The 27,877-nt window shown below is 41.4% G+C and overlaps 1 protein-coding gene across 5 annotated transcripts; it reads left to right on the top strand.

Annotated features, from left to right (window-relative positions):
- Nucleotides 1-27,877, top strand: bend3 (BEN domain containing 3). 5 transcript variants are annotated; one of them, XM_057859471.1, is made up of 8 exons: nucleotides 1-131; nucleotides 637-711; nucleotides 7,171-7,225; nucleotides 7,602-7,799; nucleotides 14,683-25,599; nucleotides 25,913-26,085; nucleotides 26,245-26,397; nucleotides 26,596-27,876. In XM_057859471.1, the coding sequence occupies exons 3-5, from the start codon at nucleotides 7,190-7,192 to the stop codon at nucleotides 16,906-16,908; spliced, it is 2,460 nt and encodes an 819-aa protein (XP_057715454.1). In that variant the 5' UTR covers nucleotides 1-131; nucleotides 637-711; nucleotides 7,171-7,189; the 3' UTR covers nucleotides 16,909-25,599; nucleotides 25,913-26,085; nucleotides 26,245-26,397; nucleotides 26,596-27,876. The 5 variants fall into 5 exon arrangements, with proteins under 5 accessions (XP_057715454.1, XP_057715453.1, XP_057715456.1 ...); XM_057859470.1 differs by having other exon boundaries at nucleotides 14,683-26,085; nucleotides 26,596-27,877; XM_057859473.1 differs by having other exon boundaries at nucleotides 7,630-7,799; nucleotides 14,683-26,085.

A 27,877-nucleotide genomic window follows, 5' to 3' on the forward strand; every position in this document is an offset into this window, starting at 1 on the left:
GTCAGAAACACGTCACGAGAGACGGCATAGGACTGGAGCCCCAGAGAGGAAATGCTCAACAACCGTTATTTAGGGTGACATTGAGCGAAAACAGCGCAAATATCTAAAAGGGATTGCAGACACTCACCAAGGTGAGCTTTCAACTGCCGAACACACGATTTTTTTGCGTTTTTTTCACCCAGGACTGTAGCATCAAATTAGCACTAGCTTCAGCAGGACGATAGACTGTACCACGCAAACACTTCTACTACCTCACTCAAATTCACCATAGTACACCACCGAATTAAACAGACTTTTATGGCCGAATGGGTGTTGAAGAAATGGTTGTGTTACGCGGTGCAAGATTTTAGTCTGTGATTTGGTTGACGGAATGCGGAAGTAACGTACAGCGGGCGGCACAGCTGACTTATTGACGAATTGGCTTCACGTCAATGTGTCAATGACACAAGATGTGATCACACGCTGTGTCACTATGCTGGCGTGCGCAACAACACTGACAAGTTCATGGGTAATTCGATGACATGATCGGCCACGTTTATGTTTCATACCCAGTAATGTTCGGCCATGGGTCCGCACTGGACAAGACGTCATTAAACGGAACACCGTTTTCCCTTGCGTCTGTTTGTTTACTCACAGATCTGCGACAGACGGACCCTAAAAGGGAATGAAGGATGTAGATTGGTTTCAAAAGCAACCTGGAACACTCTACAGGTGAGCAACAAAAAAAAAAAAAAAAAAAAAAAAAAAAAAACATCTAATTTTGTTTGTAGTCTGTTTATTAGGGGTGTGACAAAATATCGAAATGGTGATATATCGTGATACTTAAAAAAAAAAAAAAAAGGAATCCATTTACACTGGGAACGTTCGTTCATTCGAAAATACAACATTCACAGTCATTCTGTCAGATTTTTAGGGCATTTATAGGTCACTTGCTGTTCATTTTAGGGCATTCCCAGGTTATTTCCTGTTGAGTTTGAGTCACTGCCTATAGACCCTACTCACATGACGTCACAACCACGCCTCCGCGCCATATTGTCCGTCTACTCGTCGTTTTGATGCATTACCGCTACGTAAATTCCTCCTATTATGGCGTGTTTTTCTGCTCGTTAACATTAATAATCAAAATGGTGAAGGCGTGTGTGGCGGTTGGTTGCAATAACAGAGAAGTTAGACGGAGAGACTTGAAGTTCTACCGTATTCCGAGAGACCCGGAGAGGAGAGCGAGATGGACTGCTGCAATTCGATGAGAAAACTTGGCTCCAAACGATTACCACAGATTATGTAGTAGTCATTTTATATCTGGTAAGATGCATTTAATATATATTTAGAGGGTTTTGGGCTGACAACCACAATTAAGATCATTGCGAGACTAATCGCCGACAACATACAGTTTCAAATTCAAGATGCTTATTTCTTCCACCATCATTACATTTTGAATAATATTTAGCTGGTACCAAGTGAAAGAAGCTGGCCTCGTCTACGGATCATCAGTTAAACAGGTGTGTCCAAACCTTTTGCAAAGGGGGCCAGATTTGGTGTGGTAAAAATGCGGGGGGCTACCTTGGCTGATTTATATAGAACAATTTATTTAAACAAATTTTAGCAAGCCCTTCTGTGTGTCACATTTGCTTTATTATTATTATTTTTAATTCATAATTTCAACAATCTCGTCTTTGTGGCGTTCTTTCGACACTCGGCCTCTTGCGAAATACTGCTGCTGTGAAATGAAACTAGCTTCAAGTTGCTATAATTTCTCGCTGCGCATCTTCCCTGTAATGTTGTCGTACATGTCAGCGTGTCTTGTTCGTTAATATTATCGCGTCACATCGAACTCTTTGAAAACAGCGACTGTCTCTTTGCAAATGAGGCAGACACAGTTGTTGCGTGTTTTATTGAAGAAATAGTCCAATATCCACCTATCCTTAAAGCGTCGGCCATCGCAGTCAACTTTTTTTTTTTTTAATTGATTGTCGCCATTTTAGAAAATTGGAAGTAAAGGGTCACACGGGGTAATGTTGCTTAGAGTGCTGCTCTTAAAGTTTTTCAAACTTTCGTGAGAATAGGCTGATTTTGTGTGGACAAGATAGTTGTAGATATCAGGGTAGCAGATGTCAGGCAGAGAGGGCGAAGACAGCGGGTCGAAAAATATCGATTTAGGCATCAAATATGGATCTGGCGAATGGATAGACTGAAGCTTTTCCACATAACGCCTTTTATGCAACGCATCCAATGAGTTTAAAGCGTCTGAAAGCACCGGGGCTTCCATGAATTGCTCTATAAACTGAACGACTAATTGAAACCATTGAGAATAGGGCTAAACAGAGACGGACAATATGGCGGCCGGATACAGCGACACGTCATTCTGTGACGTTGGTGAGTAGGGTCTATTCATTTGGGTGATTCCCAGGTCTGTAACACAAAATGAACAGGAAGTTTTTTCAGTCAAATTATTTGGCACATTGTACTCTCGAGTTATTGTTGCTAATCAGTGTGAATCAATTATTGTTTATGGATTTCAATAAATTTGACGTTTCAGTATCAAATGGTCAAAAAATGTACGTTTTAAACCTTTTTTTGTGTTTTTTTATTTTATTTTATTTTTTTTTTTTTGGACCTTGAGTGTGTTGTTTGGGTGTGACTTTTTTTTTTTTTTTTTTTTTCCCGGCATGAAAATCTCTAACCTTTCGGCGAAATTCGCCATTTTGAAGTCAAAAAGGGTGACCTACGTGAATTGCGTAGATCCGAGGAGAAATTCTTTTTGGGGTGGGAGTCGGGAGATTTTATTTAATTAATTATAATTATTATTATCGCCATGTGATTAACTTAGTACGTGAACTGAGCAATTTAGAAATCGGTCCTTTAAAAAAGTGACACTTGGACAGTCAGCAAATCCTTCTAGATGCTTCGCTGACAAGAACCAATCATCGGCCCAAACTGCGTTCCATTATTCCAATCGCGCGCACTCTTTACGTGTACATGGAGTGTTTGGAGAGCCTTTGGTTGCATTGCAAAGCTGCAAAAACAAAAAGCAGGCCTTATCCACACCGGGGCAGACCAGAGCGCATCATACACACTTGCCTGTATTTGCCAGCTGATTGAATTTGGTGAATAATGGTTTCAATCGATTTTATATTTTGCAATATAATAAAGTTACTGCCATTCGTTGCAGCTTGCGTTGAACACTGCCAGAGCTAGCCAAATCTCCCGTGAAAAATAGCTCCAGTTAAATTTGGCGTCAAGCTTGTGTATTTAGCGGTAATATAAATGAAGAAACGCACTGTTGAGTCAAATTAAGCGGCATGCTCTCGGATGGAGGGGGCCGCCTCGCATCGCTCCCGTCGTCCGCCTGAGACGCGTTATTTTCTGCTGGGACTTGAGCTGATGGCCGGTGTCGGCACAACACCGGACCGACGAGTGGTGGGAATGATTCTTACTTCTTAAAGCTTTTCAGAAATACAGTGATCCCTCGTTTTTCGCGGTTAATGGGGACCAGAACCCGCAGCAATAAGTGAAAACCACGAAGTAGCGCCCCCCCCCTCAATATTTTTGTGCGTGTTCAATCTATTTATTCAGATTTTACATTGGTACATTGAAGGTTGGATTTTTCTCTTTTTTCCATTAAGGTCCCATATTATTTGAATTTAAAAATATATATATATATATATATTAGAAGCTAAAAAACACATCTTTTTCAGGGGTGCCAATAATTATGGAGGGCACTGTATTTCCTCCACACCCTTCTCACCTTTTTAACCCCTGACTCATTTTCATGCCTGTTTTTTAATTCAAGCAAAGATGTGCTTTAAGTGTTTTCCGTTACAAACAAAAATGTTAAAGTATAACTTTATTGTAACTTGATCTATATTACTTTTTATGTGAACAAGGACAATGCTATGCAATGGTGTACTCATAAAAAATTTAAAAAAATAAAAAAAGTTCAAATAATTTTTTTGATGAATATATATATATATATATATATATATAAGGCAGAAAACACAGACAAGACTGAAAAATCAGTTTCTGCTCTTGCACTCTTCTTTAAAAGAAACTGCTTTATTTTAAGCCAAAACAAGTGTTGTGTTTGATAGAACAATATGTCTATACGCTGCCATAGCAGATTCATGGTGCATTAAGCCCCCAAACTATTTTTAATTCGTCCGTTTTACCCTGAAAACCCCGTTTACAGATGTCGCGCAACCGCTTTTGTTTCAACCCAGCCATAAAATGAAGGTAGTTAACTATATTTATTATTCAAAATGTCTGTCGTTTTAAACTTAGAATCATTAATTGATGCCTCATATTTCGTTTAGAAAAAAAAACGACTTTAAAAAATTATTCACTCACATATTTGAAACTTTAAAACAAATTACGTCACAATGAAAAAAAATGGCGTCTGTAAAGTCACGGATATCTACCTCATAACTATCGCTTAATTGTAATTTTTTTTGTTACTGTCACATTTTCTCCAATATGTTAGATGATAAATAATCGATCCAAACAAACAAAAATTGAAAAATAAGTTTAAAAGGGTAAATATATGAAAAAGAAAATCTCGACCACTCCTTGATGTCTGCGATTTCTGCATTGCGACCCTCGTTATATTACCATGTTTCACCCATAAAATCCCCAAAAAATCCAGCGGTGGCCATTCACAGCTGTGTCTAGACACTCAGTGATACATGCGACATGGAGTTTTTGGATTGAAACAAGGTAAGTACACGATAATATCTCGTAAAAGTCATGGCGTCTGTAGTTTTGCTCTCATGTGCTCTCACCCCCAGATAGGATTTTGCTGTTTAAAAAAAACATTTAAAAAAAAAAAACAAAAACAAAAAAACTCCTGTATTTACAGTGGCGACACGAAACGTTTGCTTCTTCCTGAGGGGGGCATAATAGAAAATAATTGAGAAGCACTGGTATAAGTCAATACAGATGTATTTTGCATTGATCATTTTTCCTATACATTTATTGGGTTCATACAAGGGCATAGGTTTGGTCTTAACATTGGTAGGGATGATATAACAGCAAAACCTGCATGTACACTTTTTGGTGGGGACAGGACGTCAATAAGACCATACAGATTGGGTGAAAGGGGGTTATGGCTACATTTCTCAACAATATGTCCCTATTTAATTGATAGGCTAAATGATCAATGCAAATTAAATCTGTATTGACTACTAACTTTCATGTGTATAGGTTCAGGTAATATCCCGTCCGATTCAAAACTTCAAGAATAAATGTCCGGATTTTATTAAGCAAATTTAAATTTAATTTAAATCATAACTTCAATTTTATTAACATACACATTAAATCCAATTTTGTTAATAATCCCTTAACCATCCGGGCATGCAAAAAAAAAAAAAAAAAAAATCCCTTAGGACTACTCAGCATTGTCTAAATAAACAAATAGAACTGGAAAAACTTTTTTGTCACGATATTAAAAAATAAATAAAAATGGAGCCTTCCTTCTGGTAAAACACTACTGCTTTTGTCCAAAAGCACAGCCAAACTCAAACAAAAAATGAGCAGTCGTTTGAATTGCTTTCAGACCACATAAATAAAATACAACTGAAAATTGACTGACACACTGCTCACATTTTTCTGGTTCTGTAGTTTCCAGCGGAGTTCACTACATTTCTCACAGTTTAATTAACGTTAACAGTCGAAAACACATACACATACATCTTTCTAAGCAGCTTCCTACTCAAGTTATGCTAACTCTGATGCAGGTCGAATTATCAGGAGCAGAATTAGTGGTGTGTTCCCCACCTCCACAACATTGACGTCTTTTTACATTAATTACAGTGGCTGTTGCTGGCCGGGAAAAATAATTCTAATATCCCTCCTCTTCGAAGGGGGCGGAGGAGGTGGCATGACATTATTCTGTCGGGGCTGTGCTGGTGTGTGTGTGTGGTGGTGGTTATCAGCCAATCAAACGTGCGTTTGAGAATGGACCGCCACATTCAGCAAGTGAAAAGGGGGAAATGTATGTCTGAACATAAGGAAAATGATTAATACACATTTAATAATGGTAGGGTCAATTCTATGCTCACAATATACAGTATTTGAAGACTATCTAAATTACCTATTTAACGGAACTCATTATATAATGCCAATAAGGTTGCTTGAAAGTTGCTGGGGACAATTTGAGCATTCTGAAAAGTTGGTAGTGGTACCGTCACTATGAAAACCTCTTGAACGCCCTCTTGCCGATTACAGATTTTTGGAGCCAATATTCATTTGCAGTAAAGGAGGGAAAATTTGCATCAAAACATTGAATAGTGCAAACAAAGAACTTCATTGAAATGCATAAAGCATGTTTTTTGAATCACACAAATAGAAAACAATAGCTACAGATGTGCCTGAATTTCCTAGACTCAGAAATATCTCATAAAGTTGAGTAAAAGGTTACAATACAACAAAAATACAGGTAGTTCTCAGGCTCAGCAGCACCTCTTGTAAAGCTATAAATAAAAACTTAGATAATAGCTCCCTGAAATTTTTCACAATAAATAAAATTTAAATAGAGCTGAAATAATTTAACTTTAAGCCAGTTTTAAATTGATTTTTTAACTCATTGGCTGGAACTGACAGGGCTAGACATCCAATCCATTTGAAGTGGGAGGTTTGACACCAATGAACGAATGTCATACCTAGCCACCCTCCCAGTTCAAATTATTAAGATGTCTACTAGTGATAAAAAAAAAATGGTGGGAGGGTGTGCTTTGCCCAAAAGAAAAGCTATGTTATTTATCTCCTGGTGCCATTGACGGTGCAACACGTCCAATAAATTTGAAATGGTAGGGAATACAAATGAATGAATGTTCGAGGTTAGGGTATAACAATGTCATCAGCAGCTTGACTCAGACACTGGAAGAGTCACAGAATGCCGGAGAAGTGGGCCTTCTTGAGAATGTAATGGTCGATTCATGGATAGAACCCCTGTTGTGAGTTTTGCTCTTCAAACCTCCTGCTAAAGAACAGCAAGTTTGGCAAAAGGCACTAAAACATGCAAGTTCAAAATTTGAGATGAAGTAAGGTTCCCTTATAAAGGTGATAGTATAATGCAGTTTAGGTTCTTTCCTAAAGTTTCATCCCAATATCCTTAACTTTTTATGGCTAGTTTTTATAGTGTTTTGATTTACACGGATGATGGTGTTTGTCTTTTAGGCTATGAATTCCTCTGAGCATGGGGACGCTTCAGATGGAAAAATGCTTGAAAAAGGTATGTCTCTATTTCCGAACTTGAATTTGGAATGAATCATAAGTGTCGGTAGAAAATTACATGATATATTACATGACAATCAAATCCCAGTAAATATGTAATCATTTTTGACAAGCGTCAAAATGGCACACTTGTGGTAGTTATTGTACCTGTTCAAGTTGTACCTGTCTTTCTCTTTTCTCCTTCTGAGACACTGATGAAGACTGCCATTTTCAACCTCTCACTTGCTCTAGCATTTAAAACATCTACCCCATATTACCCTTTTCGCCACTATTACACATCAGAGAAATGTAATTGTGATTTATTTTTTTAATTATAAAATGAGGTTTTTTCTACTCGTGTGCACATGATGAAGGTGTTATCTTTCCTTTTAAAGAGACACAATCATCTGTGTCTGTTGTCAGAACACAAGCATGGTAAAAAAGACAAGCCTGAGGACTTGGCTTTCTGTGAGGGGCCCAGAGAGCATGGCGGATCTCCTGGATACACTGAGGCTGGGAAACGATCTTCTTCAGAAATGGAACCAGACTCTAAGCAGTCCTCAAGTGGCAAGAGAGTCAAAGTCACAGGAGAGGTGAGTTTAATCTGACTGATAAAATACCATAGGACAATTAAAAAATACTGTACAAATCTGCCACATTTTTTAGCACAGTATATAGACTCGACACAAAGTGTTGCTTAAAGTGCCTGTGACAAGATAAAAATGGTCTTAAATAGCATTATTATGTGAATTAAAATCATATTGAGATGATTCGACTATATACAACAATATGGCAAAGCGCAGATGACAAGAAATCAGTCTTTTGATCTGCCGTTTAGCCCAGCCTGTCATTATAGCGCTCTAGCGTCCCCAGCTAAATGATGACTTTGGCAGGGTCACAAGTTCAGCTGATTTAGAATTCAGCCCATTGAGGGGGAAGATTCAGAACGAGGAAAGTAGCGAGAGAGAGCAGCAAAATGTCATTGTTCAATCTCTACAAGATATTGTTTTTATCTAAGTATTTTTCCCCAATTGCTAAATTAATGGTATGGTCATGAAAAATAACAGGCTTGTGCTAAATGTAATATGAAATATTAAAAATGCATTTATTCATTAGGACAGGGCAAAATTACTGCATAATGATCAAAACTGTCGACATTTTGCACCTCCCTAACGGTATTTTATGCCACCAGAGTTGGTCAGGCTTTTGTCATTTCCACGTCCCGGCTTCGGAGGAAAGCGCGTAAACAAAACAGGAGGCGTGACTGCTAGCTGACAAACTAACCTGAACCGAGCGGCGTTTCCAAGTCTTTTTCACGCCTTTCAAAAACGAAAAATCATATAACTACTCCAACTCATGTTACACACGGCGGTGGGGTTGATTGTCTTCACCGATCGGCCAGCTCACGGCGTCGAGCAACATAAGGCTCGTCGTTCCGTTGCGCCCCGGCAGGCAGGCAGTGCTCGTCGCTGGGGAGAGAAGAGGAAACACCGAAAATGTAAACAAAACAGTAGTATTATCACCCTTAAAATGCAAGCCACCTCCTTATTAAAACCTTTGCCATGATTCCAGTTTTTGACATAATGTAAAACATGAAGCTTACTCACTTATCCGTCCAATGGTTCCTCGGTTGTCGGACTTGTTTTGACCATCGCGGTGAACAAGGATCTTTTGGAAATCCAAAAAGCCTCACACCACTCTCCCATGTGTAGCAAAGACAAGCCTGCAGCACATTGGGCTTGCGTGACGGAAAAAATGAGCAAATTAATCCGCAAAATCAGATGAATCCACACTCCTTCTGCATGCTAAATGGTAATGGCTGTCTTGTGAAGATAATGTCTACCGCTGACGTCATATTCGCCTTCTTCCTCAACCCGAGACTCAAGCCGGAAGTCACTCATTTTCATAGCGTAATTTAAAAAATTGAATAAATCTATCGATCGCTTCCCAACACATCCAAGCGGTCCATTTCATTCAGTAGAATAAAATATGTAATATGAAATAAACATGCTTTTTTGTGTCACAGGCACTTTAAAACCATAGTGAACGGGAAAATTGGCCACAAATGCTTCTGGCACATCCCACTCACTGATTTCAAATAATTTTTCGTATCCTAAAGAGGAAAAAAGGTCACTGAATATATCCGAATAACATTAATTCGCTGCCACCCTCCACCTTCAAATTGATTGGGCGTCTACTAGTAACAAATTCATTTCAATTGACAGTATAAGCATAAAAATACCTTACTCCTACCAACATGGCAATCGGGCAGCTATGTTGGTGGTGGCAACGTTCCAATTAAAGTCAATACATTGACAATAAAACTGTCATAATTAGTTTATTTCTATTATTATTATTTGCTATTTTTAAGTATTTTATCAATGTCAAAGCAAATGTTATTTATTCACTAGCTGCCATTGATGGTGCTAGACGTCCAATCCATTTGAAGAGGGAGGGCTAGAATGTTCACTTGCTGCCACTCTGCCAATTCAAATGGATTGGATGTCTACTGGTTATATACTAGAAGGATGATTGAACGGCACACAATTGGATATCTATCATCATCTAGGGAAGGCAAGGCAAGGCAAATTTATTTATATAGCACAATTCAACACAAGGCAATTCAAAGTGCTTTACATCACATGAAGATCATAAAAATCACATTTAAATCAACACAACATAAAAACCAAGACAAAAGATCGCATTTAATCACAGAATACAAATAAATAAATAAAAATAAAACAAAAATAAAAATAAAACAAAAACAAAAACTACTACTAATAATAATAATTGAAATCACCAATGGAGATAAGCACAAGAGGAATAGAAAGCAGGTAGATTGAAATATATAGACAGTTAAGGATATGCAGTGCTAAACAAAAGCGTTTTTAGCCCTGATTTAAAAGAGCTAACAGTTTGAGCATACTTCAGACGTTCGGGTAACTTGTTCCAGAGGTGAGGAGCATAATAACTAAATGCTGCCTCACCCTGCTTGGTTCTTGTTCTTGGAACATGCAGAAGACCGGTTCCAGACGACCTTAGGGGTCTAGATGTCTCATAGGAATCTAACAAGTCAAGCATGTATTTTGGTCCAAGGCCATTAAGTGTTTTGTAGACGAGCAGTAGTATTTTATAGTCTATCCTTTGACTCACTGGAAGCCAGTGTAGCGATTTTAAAACCGGTGTAATGTGGTCCAGCTTCCTTGTATTTGTGAGGACTCTGGCTGCAGCATTCTGTACTAGCTGCAGCTTCCTGACTGATTTTTTTATCAAGACCTGTAAATATACCGTTGCAATAGTCCAATCTGCTGAAGATGAATGCATGCATAAGTTTTTCCATGTCTTGTTGAGTCAGAAGCCCCTTAATTCTGGTTATATTTTTTAGGTGGTAATAAGCGGATTTAGTGACGGACTTTAGATGGCTATCAAATTTTAGGTCTGAGTCAATAATTACGCCAAGGTTTCTGACTTGATTTGTAGCTGTAAGTGACATTGTGCTAAGTTGGCTGCTTATCTTTGACCTTTCCTTTTTTGGCCCAAAAATGATCACCTCTGTCTTCTCCACATTTAACTGGAGAAAATTCTGGCACATCCATTCATTGATTTGATGAATGCATTTACTCAGGGAGACTAAGGGACTATAATCATGTGGGGACACAGGGAAGGGCGACAAGTGCTCCTTTTTTTACTTTGGCGTACGTAGCTGGCGGCCATCTTGGGTAGGGTGACCAGCGGTTGGAAACTAGGTCTTGAAAAGTACTTATGGCACAGCATTGGCACATTATTTCTTAGTACTTCCCAACCCCCCATACCTTACTTACAGTCAGTTCTTGTACAGTCAGTTCTTTTATTATTGTACTATGAAGCATGGACAGAGCCACATGACCAACCATGTGACTCATGGGTGAACTCAGTGCTGTTGTCCTTAACTGAAAGAACTTGTACTACTTATTTGGTCTTGTGAATAGAGTTCACTGGCAGCCTAAGAGAAATTAAAGTAATTAAAATTTTATCCCCCCAAAAAAAGGAGATACAACACCGATACCGATACTGTTATTTATCAGTATCGATAGTAGTATCAGGTAGTACGGAGAATTATCGTTCTGATACTGCGCAATATCAAGATCTAGTTTCCAACCGCTGGTTGCATTTAAATGAATTTATCACAAGTAGATATGCAGTACATTTGAACTGGGAAGGTGGCTGTTAATGAACGTTTGTTTTATTTGCTGCCAGAAACTCCCACTCAAATGGATTCGATGTCTTGCGCTGTCTGTAGCAGCTACTGAGTAAATAGCAGATGCTATGACTTTGACAAAATCTTTTACAAATATGTTAATAGTAGAGGTGCAACGGTTCAGTTAGCCCACGGTTCGGTTTGAACCTCGATTTATGGATCACTGTTTCGGTTCGGTTTGCGTTTTGCTTTTTTTTTTTTTTTTTTTAAACTGCCTTTATTTTGCTTTTTTTTTTAAATGAAATAAACACTTAAAATGTAAACATTTTCGACTGTTAAAATGCCTCTTAGCTCTTTGGCTAGTGTAGTGATTGACTACTGAAATACACAATAGTAAAAAAGTTACTTGGCAAAGTAACTGGTGATACCTTACATGAAAAAAACAAACAAACCCAAAAACATAGTAACATTTGCTATGTTTGGAGCAGAGGTTGCGCTAGACATTTTCGTTGTCTGTCATTTTGACTGACAGGGTCATAAAAATCCGGTCATAATCTATTTTTACCCGTCACTTAAATTTTTAAAATGATAATGATGACATATTCAATAGTATTTCGTTTTCATTCATTTTTAATTAATATTGTAACGCTTGCTTGGCAGCAAAAAATTAGACACGGAAGTCGTGGTATTTTTCTCCCTCTTTTTACTCTGCTTACTGCCAACAACACCAACAAAACAACAACTCCGCCCCCAAAGAAAAAGAGGCAACTATATAGACCCCAATCACCAACGTCACACAATGATCTTAATTGTGGTTGTCAGCCCAAAATCTTCTAAATATATATTAAATGCATCTTACCAGATATAAAATGACTACTACATAGTCTGTGGTGATCGTTTGGTGCCCAGATTTCTTGTCGAATTACAGCAGTCCATCTCGCTCTCCTCTTCGGGTCTCTCAGAATACGGTAGAACTTCAAGTCTCTCCATCTATCTTCTCTGTTACTGCAACCAACCGCCACACACGCCTTCACCATTTTGATTATTAATGTTAACGAGTAGAAAAACACGCCGTAATAGGAGGCATGTACGTAGCGGTAATTTGTAAACACGACGAGCTGACACACAATATGGCTGCTCCAATCAGGGGGGCGGAGTTGTGACGTCATGTGATTGGGGTCTATACACAGGCGGCAATCTAGTCCACCAATTGGATGACGCGCTGGCACACCGGGTGCACCAATAAGAACCTCGCGTTGATGTGTCAATCATAGTGCCGCCGCCAGACCCCGGTGACGCTACAATATTCTGACAGAATAGCCAACGACGTCATGCATTAAGAGAGACAATAGCTAATTAATATGCTCACTCGCCACCCTGTGGTCTGGGGTTTTAATTGCAACCTGTCAAAATGACGGACAGACTTCAGTTTTTTCCGTCACCGTTTTAAAAAAACCAGTCAACGACAGAAAATATTCGGTTAACGCGACCCCTGGTTTGGTGGTCATTTAATGTTGTGAATCAACCATTAAAGTTGATAAAATTGCTCCCGTTTTTACATTAGTTCCCTTCTGTCTACTTTCGACGTGAAAATTTTAAAACTATTTCATCCTTTAAAGAAAGACTCAAGTCAAGATTTTGCCAATTTAGGAGTATTTTAGATAAAAAGTTGCTTAGGTTCGCTCGGAAGGTTTACTACAACAGAGCCTTTCTGAGAAGTTTACTGCTCTGAAATGACGGCTGTTTACTAACGCTACCGAGTCTGTCATTCCGCATGTAGTTCTATATGCATGAGATATCTAGGCGTAGATGGTATGCTGTCGGCTACAGTCAGGAAATATTGGAGCCGCCTAGCATTGCGTTTGCTACAGCGTCTCAACAAACACTCTTCCCTCTCCTTGTCTGACTTTTCTCGCGTCATTCAACCAACGTATTAACGAGCATTGTCTCGTTGCAGAAACGGTGACCAAAGCCGGACGGATGAAAAAAAAAAATAAATACATAATGCACGAAAAAAGTGCAGATTTTGAATGTAACGTACGGCGTACACATTTAAAAATCAGTGCTCACTTGTACAAATTACGACGAGACCGTACAACTTGACTGGTAGGAATTATAGTGGACCGTCACAGTTAGGTATTAGCACCGGACGTCCAACTATCAGTGGTCAGGGCGAAACTATGTGCTTTAGCGAAATCATCTTCGATGGCTTTGCGTGCCATTTCATAAATGTCGGGGGATTACGTTGGAGAAATATGTCCGCGAGGGAACAATGTAACGCTGGTCAAGCGTTGCAAATAAATTGACGAAGCCAGCCGTGTGTCATCGTCGGGGTTGTCCTGCCCTGAGAAAGTGATATCTGTGGGTGATGCCGGCTGAGGTGCCGGAGTCATGTTATAAAAGTGTTTCCATTAGCATTGGGAACAAGCGCTGAGCAATGCTTGCAATTTTTTTTTATTTTTCAATAATTTCTCTCCCTCCGCATTGTAGTCCACGGGGAAACCAAAATGTTGCCACACCGCAGATTCTCCACTCCTCCGCTCGCCATAGCTATTTGTTTTCTTACTTTCACTTCGCTCGTAAGCGAGAGAGGGCGTTACTCGGCTTCTATTACACAGGTGCTTGACAGTGATCCAACATTTACTTGCGGGGCGGGAATTTCTCCACAGCGGTGCTTCACGTCACACACAGGCACACAGAACTCGATCAATTCATTCCACAAGCGTTCGGAATACATTAATTGCAAAACCGAAAAGGCGCAGTTCATAAAGGCGTATTGAACCGCACAGGGCGAACCGTACGGTTTGGCTTTGAACCGCAAACCGTTGCACCGCTAGTTAATAGTGATAAGTAATAAGATAAGACTTAATTCTAATGTCAATGCATTGAATTTGATGAGACTATCGCCCCTGCCTAGATGGCTGTACTGACGCCATTTTTGGTAAGGGCGATGAAAGGTCCAGCTTCAGCTGTGAACTGAAATTAGTTTATCACTTATAGACATCCAATCCATTTGCTGCCACCCTCTCACTTCAAATGGATTGGACGTCTTGTGCCGACAATGGCAGCTTATGAGTAAAGCAGTGTCTATCCAAACCATAGTTTTTTTCCCCAAAAATGTATCTGTACAGTGTCAGCATCAGCTATTACCACACAGCCGTGTAACGGAATCTGTATCATGCCCCCCCCAAAATGGTATCGGTGCAACATATTCATAACATTACCTTTAAATTCCCTGTAAGTATAGGTTGCCAGGTCTCAAATGGTCAAATACATATTTTGTCATTTATTGTTTCTAGATGAGGCGGCAATCGGCAGATGAAGGCAGAAGACATGAGCCTCTGTGTCTCAGCACAAGTGGGGAGTTGAGGGACAACCTCCACGGCAAATCCAGGTTTTCCTACAGAAAGCCTCTCTTCAGTATCTCCCACAGAATCTTAGAGAAGAAGAACACACACAGTCTGGAGCAGCAAGGTCCAGGTCAAGGTCCTGGAAATCCATTCAATACTAGTGGCTTCTCTTCCACTCTCCCTGGACTCTCCCAGGAAAATGACTCATGTGAGGCTTTTCCAAGCGTGGACAATTCAAGCCAAGAGTGGTCAAAAGACTCAAAAGACATTTACCCTCTAATTGAAAAAATGTTTTTCATTCTTAATAGCCTTAGTTCCACCATGACTCAGCTGCATAGCAAAGTGGACCTGTTAAGTCTAGAAGTCATGCGGATAAAGAAGCAAATCAAACCGGCGCAGATGGTGACGGAGTTCCAGCCTCCTCCAGAATATCTGTTAACAAGCGAGGAGTTGAATCCTCTCATGGAGCAGACATCCAGTGCCGGGGAGCTGGGTTGTCGCTTACTTGTTCATCTCTTTCCTCAATTGTTCAAAGCCAGGGAGTGCTCCCATGACTGTTTGGCAGGCAAGCGTTCGCTGGAATCTTTACATTTACAGCTGATCCGCAATTACGTAGAGGCGTGTTATCCCTCAGTCAAGAACAACAGCGTGTGGAAGGGAGAGTGTCTCCCTCAGATTAACGACTTCTTTAATCGCTTCTGGGCCCAGAGGGACATGGAGAGCGCCCGGCTGCTCAGGAAGCAGACCTCGACTGGAGACGAACTAAAAGCAGAGAATTCTCTGACCTATCATTTCATAAATGAGCAAGGGCGGGAGGAGCTCCTTTCACAGGACAACCAGCAGTGCGGCTTGGTTGGAATGTTCAACGATCAAGCTACAGAGGAGCTGGATGAGCTCTCTTCCCCAGAAGACTTTGTCATTTTCCTCATCCATCGACTATTCCCTGAGCTTTTTGAAGAGGGTAATAAAGTGCCAGAGGGCTCCAACTGTTTAAACAGTGTGGGTCAACTGATTCTAGACTCGGACAGGATGGAAATCATCAAGAGGTACATGGAAACCAATTTTCCAGATGTGCCTGAGGAGAGCTGGCTTCAGGTATGTGTTCAGCATATGGAGGATGCGCTCGATGGTCCTCACAGCAATGGCAACGCAAGTGAACCTGAAAACATGAATGATGAAAACGATGAGCTGGCAAACATGGCCGAGGACGTTTCTGCTCTGAAAGTTCCAGAGATCTGTGACAATGAAAGGCCCTCTCGTAAGTCCAAAAAGTCACTGCTATCGCCGATAGATTTTGACAATCTGGAGATCCCAAAACCAGACTTTACCGTTCCCCATGAGTTTCTCTTGTCCAAGGAGCAATTGAAGTATAACTATGAATGCAGTTTGTCCATTGGGAACTTTGCCTCACGGCTGCTGGTGCTCACGTTCCCTGAGCTCTTCACCCACGAAAACGCTAGGAAGCTTTACAACTGCAGTGGTTCTCTCGGTAAAAAACAGCTTGATCCCTTGCGTGTGAACCTGATCCGCCATTACGTGCAGTTAGTCTACCCACGGGCTAAGAACGACCGAGTCTGGATGCTTGAGTTTGTGGGAAAACTCGACGAGAGGTGCCGGAGACGCGACACAGAACAGAGGAAATCCTACCTGCAGCACCGCAAAGCATATGGTCACGACGCAGAGCAGGACTTTTTCCTGAAGCAGATCCACCCAGACTTCATGAGGGAGGATTCAGACAATCCCACGTTACCCCCTGAGAAAAGCAGTAAAGACTTTTGCAAAATTCCCATGGATGAACTGATCGTTTCCAAACCCGACTTCCCAGTTCCGCCGGCTTACCTTCTCTCAGACATGGAGGTTCGTGAAATAGTCCAGCAGAGTCTTTCGGTCGGAAACTTTGCCGCTCGACTGTTGGTACGCCTTTTTCCGGAGCTTTTCACACAGGACAACCTGCGGCTGCAGTACAACCATTCGGGGGCTTGCAACAAGAAGCAGCTTGACCCCGTGCGCCTCAGACTGATCCGTCACTATGTAGAGACTGTGTACCCCGTGGAGAAGATGGAGGAAGTGTGGCACTACGAGTGCGTGCCAAGCATTGATGAACGCTGTAGGCGCCCTAATCGGAAGAAGTGTGACATTCTGAAAAAGGCCAAGAGGTCAAATTCTGTGTTGTAGTGCCAGCCCACCCCAGACACAGTGTCATTTTTGCACAGCATATAAGCTTAACTTTTACAAACTTGTCCTATTTAGGATGAAGCCAAAATTTGTCATGTGCTTCTTATTTACAACAACTCTTAGTCCTGCTTAATAACTTTGTAACAGCTATAGACCCTACTCACCAACGTCACAGAATGACGTGTCGCTGTATCCGGCCGCCATATTGTCCGTCTCTGTTTAGCCCTATTCTCAATGGTTTCAGTTAGTCGTTCAGTTTATAGAGCAATTCATGGAAGCCCCGGTGCTTCAAGACGCTGTAAACTCATTGGATGCGTTGCATAAAAGGCGCTATGTGGAAAAGCTTCAGTCTATCCATTCGCCAGATCCATATTTGATGCCTAAATCGATATTTTTCGACCCGCTGTCTTCGCCCTCTCTGCCTGACACCTGCTACCCTGATATCTACAACTATCTTGTCCACACAAAATCAGCAATTCTCACGAAAGTTTGAAAAACTTTAAGAGCAGCACTCTAAGCAACATTACCCCATGTGACCCTTTACTTCCAATTTTCTAAAATGGCGACAATCAATTAAAAAAAAATAAGTTGACTGCGATGGCCAACGCTTCAAGGACAGGTGGATATTGGACTATTTCTTCAATAAAACAAGCAACAACTGTGTCTGCCTCATTTGCAAAGAGACAATCGCTGTTTTCAAAGAGTTATATGTGACGCGATAATATTACCGAACAAGACACGCTGACATGTACGACATTACAGGGAAGATACGCAGCGAGAAATTCTAGCAACTAGGAAGCTAGTTTAATTTCACAGCAGCATTATTTCGCAAGAGCCCGAGTGTCGAAAGAGAACGCCACAAAGACGAGATTGTTGAAATTATGAATTTAAAAAAATATTAATAAAGCAAATGTGACACACAAAAGGGCTTTTATAAAATTTGTTTAAAAATATTGTTCTATGTAAATCAGCCAAGGTAGCCCCCCGCATTTTTACCACACCAAATCTGGCCCCCTTTGCAAAAGGTTTGGACACACCTGTTTAACTGATGATCCGTAGACGAGGCCAGCTTCTTTCACTTGGTACCAGCTAAATATTATTTAAAATGTAATGGTGGAAGAAATAAGCATCTTGAATTTGAAACTGTATGTTGTCGGCGATTAGCCTCGCAATGATCTTAATTGGGGTTGTCAGCCCCAAACCCTCTAAATTTATATTAAATGCATCTTACCAGATATAAAATGACTACTACATAATCTGTAGTGATCGTTTGGTGCCCAGTTTTCTCGTCGAATTGCAGCAGTCCATCTCGCTCTCCTCTCCGGGTCTCTCGGAATACGGTAGTCTCTCCGTCTATCTTCTCTGTTATTGCAACCAACCACCACACACACCTTCACCATTTTGATTATTAATGTTAACGAGCAGAAAAACATGCCATAATAGGAGGAATTTACGTAGCGGTAATGCGTCAAAACGACGAGTAGACGGACAATATGGCGGGGAGGCATGGTTGTGACGTCATGTGAGTAGGGTCTATAGACATATAGACCCCAATCACCAACGTCACACAATCACGTGATCGCTGTATTGTGCCGCCATATTGTCCGTCATTGTGTGTCCGTATTGTCAATGGTAGTAGTTTCTAAAGGTGGATACACTTGCAAATTATGGAAGCTCCGGTGCTTTCAGACGTTGTAAACTCAATGGATGAGCTGCATAAAACCCGTTATTTGGAAAAGCTTCGATCAATCCAGTCGCCACATCCATATTTGATGCCCAAACCGATGTTTCCTCCCGTCCGGTCCCGTGCCGTGCGTCAGAGCTCGCCCTGAGACCACAAAATTTCCAATCATACTCCAGTTTATGTCACGATGAGGAGTCGGGTACCCAAAATCGGCACCGGCCCAAATATAAACCGACATTTGGTCAGCTGAGCGTCACCGTTGTCACTATTGTAAAATGAAACTTGATCGACAACGGGCCGGTGTGTGCCGAAAAATAGCTGCCCCGCGTGAAATGTTCCCCCTGCCGGGAGTGCTTATTTATAACGCTTTATTGACGTGAAAACATCAAATGTTTTCATGGACGCATTACAGTAATGGATTTACGACTGTGAGATCAGTTTTAAATAAATTACACAAAATATTAGTACTGTAATTTAGTAACAAATCGTGGACTGGGCCACATAACCATCTTTGAACAGAAATGTATTAGTCGACAGGCTTACACGACCATATCCCAATGACAATCACACAGGTTTGACATTTATTATTTCAAGCAGAGTAAAATAATACATATTCACGGTACAAGAAAGTCGTTTCCGTGTGGGCGCTCCCGTCAGGGAGGACATTTCACGCAGGGCGGCTATTTTTCGGCACAACACCTGTTGTTGCGCTCACTTTCTTGCTGTTCGACTGTGGCGACGAGCTTCGTAGTCTCCGTCTGATGATGTCTCGTGTTGGCATCATATTGATGTTTTCGCCGCTGACGGCTGCCGACACAAACGCATCATGGACCGAGATAAGCAAACCGTGCTGCTTTAGAGATTTGCCCTTTTAACAATGGGCACACAGCAACTTCTAAAATGACAGTTTATCTTCTCTTTTACTGCAACCAACCGCCACACATGCCTTCATCATTTTGATTAATCAGTCAGATCAATCGATGTTAACGATTGTCAGGAAGGTTTTTGGGTTCGTTTACTAGGCGGTGATTCCTTAGACAAGCAGAAAAACACGCAGTAATAGGAGGAATGTACGTAGCGGTAATATGTAAACACGACCAGCTGACGGACAATATGGCGGAACCAGTCAGGGGGGCGGAGTTGTGACGTCACGTGATTGGGGTCTATATACGACTTGTACAATTCTCATTGGATAAACTTTCAAAAAGCCAAAAACTAGCAGTTTAACAAATTTTGTAATCTTCAACAATACTAACGAGTAGTTCGTAGCATAGTTTTATATTTTGAGCAGAGATTTCAGTTACTAATGTAGCGTTGTGTCACTTGTTGTAACATGGTGATTATTAAGCCTTGTTATAGAGGTTTATACTATAGAATGACAATGGTGGAGCACTGATTTCGAATAAAATCACATGACATTTTGGGCCTTTACGCGTCTTGTCCTAGTTTTGACTTGACAAGTAGTAGAGGAGAACAGGATTGGTTGTCATAGTTTCTACTCTTCTGTGAATATCTTCAACCTATCTGCCAATATTGATTGAACACAAGGCATCTTAATGTTTTGGGTTGTATTTGACATTTTATATTTTCAACTTTTTATTTTAACAGTAATCAATCAGACACCCTGACATATTGTGACAACCATCCTGATCGTAGGGTTAGTGGTCACCAGTTATTTAAAAGGGATCTTCAAAAATATTGACAATCATCTGAACTGTTTTTTTTTTTTTTTTTTTTAATTACCGATAATTATTACTTTAAAGAAGGAACATTACATTACCATGTTAAGAATGCTTTATAACAACTATTACATGAGAACAGGCTTAAATTGTTGCTTCAACAGAACAAAGCACATACCTTTTTTATGTTATTGTGTAAAAACAAGAAATCGTTGCACTCAAAACTCCTTTAAAGGTATTCAACACAAAATTAACTGAACATCAACATCTTGTCTTAGCTATTCACCGTATGCAGACATAGGGTCTGCTTGCTGCCTTGTTTAATCCATCCATTATATTCTGCTTGCTCCAGGGTCTGGTAGCGGGGACAGCAACTTTAACAGGGAAGCCCAGACTTCCTCCTCTCCTCAGCCACTTAAACCAGCTCCTGCGGCGGGATCCCAAGGCGTTCCCAGGCCAGCCGAGAGAGTCTCTCCAGCGTGTCCTGGGTCGTCCCGGGTCCTTCCGCCGGTGGGACATGCCTGAACACCTCTCCAGGGAGGCGTCCAGGAGGCATCCGAACCAAATGCCCGAGCCACCTCAGCTGGTTCCTCTCAACGCAAAGGAGTAGCAGCTCAATGCAGAGTCCCTCGCGCATGACCGAGCTTCTCACCCAATATCTAAGGTAGAGCCTGGACACCCTGCGGAGGATACTCATTTCGGCCGCTTGTATCCGGGATCTTGTTCTTTCGGTCACGACCCACAGCTTGTGACCATAGGTTAGGGTAGGAACGTAGATCGACTGGTAAATCGAGAGCTTCGCCTTTCGGTTCAGCTCCTCCTTTACCACTGCGGACCAGTGCAGAGTCCGCATTACTGCAGACGCTGCACCGATCCGCCTGTCGACATCCCGCTCCCGCCTATAGGCCGTCAGGTCACCTACCTTTTCGTTCAGTTTCGCTCCGCTACCAGGGGCACTAAATAATTTCTTCTTCATAAAATAGATTTATTAGTTCTAAGTAAGAATCCGTGGAGTTCACCCTCTGAAAACGTGCCAAATTTTTGTTCACGGTGTTGGCTGGCCGTCTCACGCTGCTCGATTTATTGTTATTTACCCTGTATTTGCTATTCGTCATACGGACAGTGTCACCGCTTCATGTGTACGATCGCCTGACGCTTTTTAATATCCGTGACACGTTGGAAAAGTTGCCGTTCGATGGCTACAGTCACTCAAAGTCACCGCCACCTTTTCTGGCGTTTTTACCACCACATTTACGGCGCCTTCCTTGTTGGTTGCCACGTACCTACCGCCGCCGGAGGCGTGGAAAGCGGGGAGGAATTGCTGTCAAATTGAAAGCCTACCTGGCGTCCTATCGCTGCGATCGCTATCATCTACCGGCTAGACCCCCGACTGTCTTCAAGGGATATGACCTACGGAGTTCCTTGGAGTTCCGTTATCGGTGGCTTCAGCTGACTCAACGGGACTTCGGGACGCTACTTCCGCGTTGTCGGCCGGTGAGGCTCTCTCTGCGGGGCTCTGTGCCGGGGAACCTTCGCCCGCTCCGCGGCCCCACTCCCCCGGCTGAGCGATCCCTGGTTCACTCAGCGCTGATTAACACAAGGTCCCTTACGAATAAGACGTTTATCTTGAATGACTTTTTTTCGGCACATCATTTGGATTTCCTTTTTCTAACGGAGACCTGGTTGAAACCAGGTGAATACAGCGCCTTTTCGGAGCTCCTCCCATCCGGCTGCTGTTTCTTCAACACCCCGCGAGCGACTGGCCGTGGTGGCGGCCTGGCTGTTGTATTCTAGGACAGTTTTAGATGCAGGCCAATAACTGCTCATAATTATTCAAGTTTTGAACTGCAGTTATTCTCTATTGGGCTTTCTCCCCCATTGCTTTGTGCCACAATATATCGCCCCCCTGGTTCTAACAAGGATTTTATCCCGGAGTTTTCTGAGTTTTTATCAGATTTTATTCCAAACTTTGGCAGGGTTTTAATTTGCGGGGATTTTAATATCCATGTCTGCTGCTCAGCTAATCAGCTGGCAAATGAGTTTAAAGGACTTCTGGACTCATTTGGCCTCACCCAGTCTGTGAGTGCCCCAACTCATGAGCAAGGTCACACCCTGGATTTGGTAATTTCACTTGGGCTTTCAGTCTCCATCACAGAAATTGTGGATACTGCTATCTCGGACCACCTTCCCATCATTTTCGACTTTTCTGCCCCTTTTTCTGCCGGAAAGCCAATATCTCCAGCCTGCTACCAACGACGCATTACTCCATGCACATCAGGAGAGTTTGTGGCTGCTTTTGGAGACTTACAGCAGCATCCTGGCGCCGTGCTGCCTTCTCCTCTTTGCTCTGACAGTCTTCTCTCCATTTTCCATTCCACTTGCACTGCTGTCTTAGACTCCATTGCCCCTCTACGGCAAAAAAGCTCCAAACCCAAAGCCACTCCATGGTTCAACGACAATACCCGCCTGCTCAGGCAAAAATGCAGGCGTGCTGAATGCCAGTGGAAAAAGGACAAACTCCATGCTTCTCTGCGATTGCTGAGGGACACCTTAGCTGCCTACCAGGAGGCCATAAAACAGGCCAAGTCTAGTTATTTATCTACCATTATAAATAACAGCTCCAATCATCCAAGACTCCTTTTTAACACTATTGATTCTGTTTTAAACCCACAACCCACTGTCTTAACTGATGTGTCAGCTGCCAAATGTGAAGAGTTTCTCAATTTCTTTCAAAACAAGGTCTCTTCAGTTAGGCAAAATGTCTGCAACTCTGGTTTCTCATCCGATAACGTACGTCCTTCAGAACTGCTCAATGTCTTTGAGCAATTTGATCATATTTCATTGTCATCCCTCACCGAAATAGTTAGTAGCATGAAACCCACTAACTGTCCATTAGACGTAATACCAGCTAGGCTTCTGAAGGAAGTCTTTAGTTGCCTTGGATCAAGTCTGCTGTCTCTCATAAACACCTCTCTCAGTTCCGGTTCTGTCCCAGCTGCCTTCAAACAGGCTGTAGTCAGACCCCTTCTTAAAAAACCCCATCTCGACTCCTCTGTGCTGTCCAACTTTAGACCTGTCTCCCACTTGTCTTTCCTTTCCAAAGTTTTAGAAAAAGTTGTTTTTATTCAATTGCAAACCTCCTTAGAGACAAATTCCACCCTTGACAAGTTCCAATCAGGTTTTAGGTCCAGACATAGCACTGAGTCAGCATTGTTAAAAGTACATAATGACATTGCTCTTTCTGTGGATAATGGAAACCCGGCTATCCTTGTTTTACTGGATCTCACAGCAGCATTCGATACAGTTGACCATTCAGTCCTTGTATCTCGTTTAGAACATTTCATAGGTATCCGTGGTAACGCTTTAAAATGGTTTAAATCCTATTTACAACATAGAACATTCTCGGTAATGATTGGGGAATTTTCCTCCTCACAAACTTCTCTGTCTTGCGGGGTACCGCAAGGCTCTATTTTAGGGCCTGTTCTTTTTGCGCTTTATCTCCTACCTTTAGGATCAATTATAAAAAAACATAATATCGCTTTTCATTTTTATGCTGATGACCTGCAGCTTTATCTGCCCCTGAGACCTAACAAAAAAACTGCTCTTGCTAAATTGATAGGGTGCATATCTGATGTGAAGCAGTGGCTTGCACAAAACTTTTTACACCTTAACGAGAGCAAAACTGAATTTATTACTTTTGGCACACCTTCCATGATGAAAGCCCTTGAGCCCAACTCTGGCGCTCCGGCTGACATTTGTAAGACACACGTTAAAAATCTCGGAGTGATATTCGATAGCAGGCTTAACTTTGAAAAACAGATTAGTTCCGTTGTAAGAGCAAGTTTTTTCCAGCTTCGTCTCTTAGCCAAAGTGAAGCCTTTTCTTAGTCGCCATGACCTTGAAAAAGCAATTCACGCTTTTATAAGTTCAAGGCTGGACTACTGCAATGCACTTTATGTTGGCCTACCCAAGTCCTCGATCTCTCGGCTGCAACTTGTTCAAAATGCTGCTGCTCGATTTTTAACAGGTACACCTAGACGTGAGCATATTACCCCCATGCTATCATCACTCCACTGGCTTCCAGTCCATTTTAGAATTGATTTCAAACTTTTACTGTTTGTTTTTAATTCTATTAATGGCCAGGCTCCATCTTATCTATCGGAAATTTTAACTTTTCGTAACTCTGGCAGGACTCTTCGCTCGACCGGCCAGCTTCTTTTAGATGTTCCAAGGTCAAAACTTAAACAGTGGGGAGACCGATCCTTTGCGGTTGCTGCCCCCAGGCTGTGGAACAGCCTTTCCCCCGAAATCCGCACCACCACGGATGTAGGTCTTTTTAAGTCTCGGCTAAAAACACACCTTTTTAGACTCGCCTTTTACAAAGATTAGGATAGCCTGGTTTTATTAGCTTAAGGGCTTTTTTAATGTTTTTTCGATTTTATCGGTTTTATTGTTTTACTTGCTGGAATGTTATTGCGATGCGCTCTTTGTTTTATTTTATTTTTTAAAATGTCATTGTATAATATTTTCCTGCCTTTTATTTATCTTGAGCCATGTTTTGTTGTAAAGCACTTTGAGGGCCTTTCGGGTTTTGTAAAGGGCTATATAAATAAATTTTGATTGATTGATTGATGAAACCCCGGGAGTATTTTGCATTGGGGCGCATTGATCTCTGGTGTGCGCGTAGTGCCATTAGGTCGGAAGTGGTGTGATTTTGGTCACATGAGCCAATCAGGTAGCCGCTTTCTTCTCACCATAACAACCAGATATCAAAAATGGCGACTACAACATCGGAGAGCGAAGACGAGCGAATGGAGAAAAAAGTTAAAAAGAGAGCGCAGAAAGTGGGAAATAAACGATGCTACATGCATCTTTTTTCCGTGAAGAATGAGGACGTCTTGGACCTCACTTTTCAACGGTGGAACACGTACAGAACCTGCTTAAAAAGTGGCTTTGTCTTCACGGCGCTAACAAGGATCTTGCAGGAATATACAAACGCTGGATTCCACACTACATGCTACCGGTGTTTTACTGATAAACAGAAATTGTTAAAGGCTGAGAAAAAATTCGCACGTGCTGGGGGAGAGCCATCTGCAGCCGCGAGCCATTCTGACCCCCCCCCTGCGAGTATGAGCGAAGTTGCAGAAGCGTCTGAAACTCCCAGAAAAACACTTTGTTCCCGTTCAGGTTTGCCCATCGCTTCTGCTGGCCCTGTCCTTCCAGCCATCTGCATTATTTGTAAAAAAAAAGTGTCAAAGTATGCTCGTTTGGGATCGGAAGGCAAACGGCAGCGGGATCATCTCGCCAAAGCAGAGACATTGTCGGCAGGTATGTGCCTCACACACACGCGCCCATTTTTCTTTACAATATGACCAATATTTATTAATGGACTGAAAATAATTTGTTAATTTTTAAGGCTATAGTTTAGTAAACACGCGAGCTGCTGAATGATTTATCGAGTGAATCCAGCAGTGGTTACCAAACTCGGGTTAGCTGTGCCCCTCACAGTAATAGATCACAGCTACACCCCCCTCCCCACCAACCACAACAAACCCTTTACTTTTAAATCTGTGATGTGCATATACTGTGAAAAGCAGTGATGTGACAGTAATACTTATTATAATTCTTTTTTTGTGTAAAGGCCGGTTGCTGCAGGCAGCATAGATGAAGAAAGACTCTTCAATCCTTCAACATATCAAAGACAAAGACTGTGTTGCAATGGAGGTGCGATACCATAAATCCTGTTACCGAGATTACACCAGGTTCCTAAACCAAGTCAACAGCAACAGAAACTGCAACGAGGGACGAAGAACTGTGAGTTATTACATTGCACTATTCCATTGACACTTTGCTAAAATTACACATTTCAAAGGTAAAGCATTGTTAACAACATGTCACTTGTATTCTGCTTGCCTTTAGCCAAAGCATTGAAAGCGTTACCCTTTCCACATCCTAAGTATGTGTGTGTTTCAGACAACCCTATGCTGAGAGCTACAAACTCTTTTGTGAACAAGTGGTCTGTCAAAGGATTATCGTTGACAAAGAAGTGCTCAGAATGGACAAGCTAAAAAGGTTTTTCGTGAACACCGTGAAGAACCATGAGGATCTTGATCCTTCAGACTACAGGTAATATATAAATCTTCATACTAAAAAATTTTTTGTATAAATTTAGTCTCTAATAAAAAAGGCTTTGAGAGAATGTTTAATTTTGTTCTCTTTGGTGTATTTGTGTAAATGAGAAATATAAGTGCAAGAGTGAATGTGGTTGTGTGTGATGTGAATATATGTGTCTTGTACTCATCTTTCCCTTTAACTTTGTTTCAGGTAGGTTTTGCTGAAAAGAAGATTGAAGCGCGATTTCCTCCAGTTGGTTTTTCACACCCCTTTCCAGCGCAACATGTCTGAAATTTTTTTTTTTTTTTTTTGGAGACATTATCAACAACAAACTTTTAGACAGGATACCTCAGTCATCGTGTACATCAGCTACCGAATCTACTGAGGTAAGCCAAGAAAGTGACACTGAAAAAATGGCTAGCACAACATCTGGTTGGAAAACCAGCTCTGGGCCCAAGTGTTTGTTCAGCCCTCATTGGCATCCATACATTCACAGGTTGTGACTCGACCAGTGCCTTTCATGGCAAGGGCAAAACAAAGACATTTTCTCTTGCTTGTCAGCAAGTAGAATACCTGACTGCGTTTACAGATCTGGGTAGTAGTTTTAACCTTGACCAGTCTACATTTGAGGCATTGAGCAAATATATGTGCCATCTATATGGCCAGTCAACTGCCAAAAATGTCAACGATGCAAGATACAAGGCATTCTGTATGGCATCGTCAGCTTTGCCAGAACTGTCCATTCCTCCAACAAGTGATGCTCTCTTCCAACACAGCAAAAGGGCAAACTACCAAGCGACATTCTCTGACTGGTATGATGTGTGCCCCTTTACCAATTGGCAATGGATGGGACATTGAGGATGGTGAATTAACAGTAAAATGTATGACTAGAAATCCTTCCCAAGATAGTGTGCTACAGGTCTGTGGTTGCAAGATAAGCAAGTGTGAGACTGAATGATGTTCATGCTTGTCTGCAAAAATGTCTTGTACAGTTTTATGCCACTGCCAGAACTGTGAAAATATTTCAAAGGAAACAGAAAGAGGCACATGGGATAATGACACTGATGATAGTGATATTGATGAGTAATCACCCACCATGTAAAATCTGTCCTAAGTTTTGATTCATTATCAAGATGGTACTCTCCATTTTAACACTTTTAAAACAAAAAAAATGTCTGTATTGCCTTTTCCCAAAACATACACCTTTGTTCAATTTGACTGCCAAAAAAGATGGATGTTCCAACGAAGTGCCATGGTTTTATTGTGAATGCACATTTGATATATGTATATGTATGTGTATATGTATGATGTATGTATATATATTATTTTTTTGTGTGAGGCAGGGATGGGGGTGTAAATGACATGCTGTGACATAATCTGACACTTTAATAAATACTCTTTGTTACAATTATCTGGGCTCTTAATGCATTTATTTTCATCCAGTCCATTTTGCCGTGTTCCAGTTTTGAGGTGCATGGTAGGATTTTCAGCC

This window comes from Corythoichthys intestinalis, chromosome 15, assembly GCF_030265065.1.
Source record: "Corythoichthys intestinalis isolate RoL2023-P3 chromosome 15, ASM3026506v1, whole genome shotgun sequence".
Classification (NCBI taxonomy): Eukaryota; Metazoa; Chordata; class Actinopteri; order Syngnathiformes; family Syngnathidae; genus Corythoichthys; species Corythoichthys intestinalis.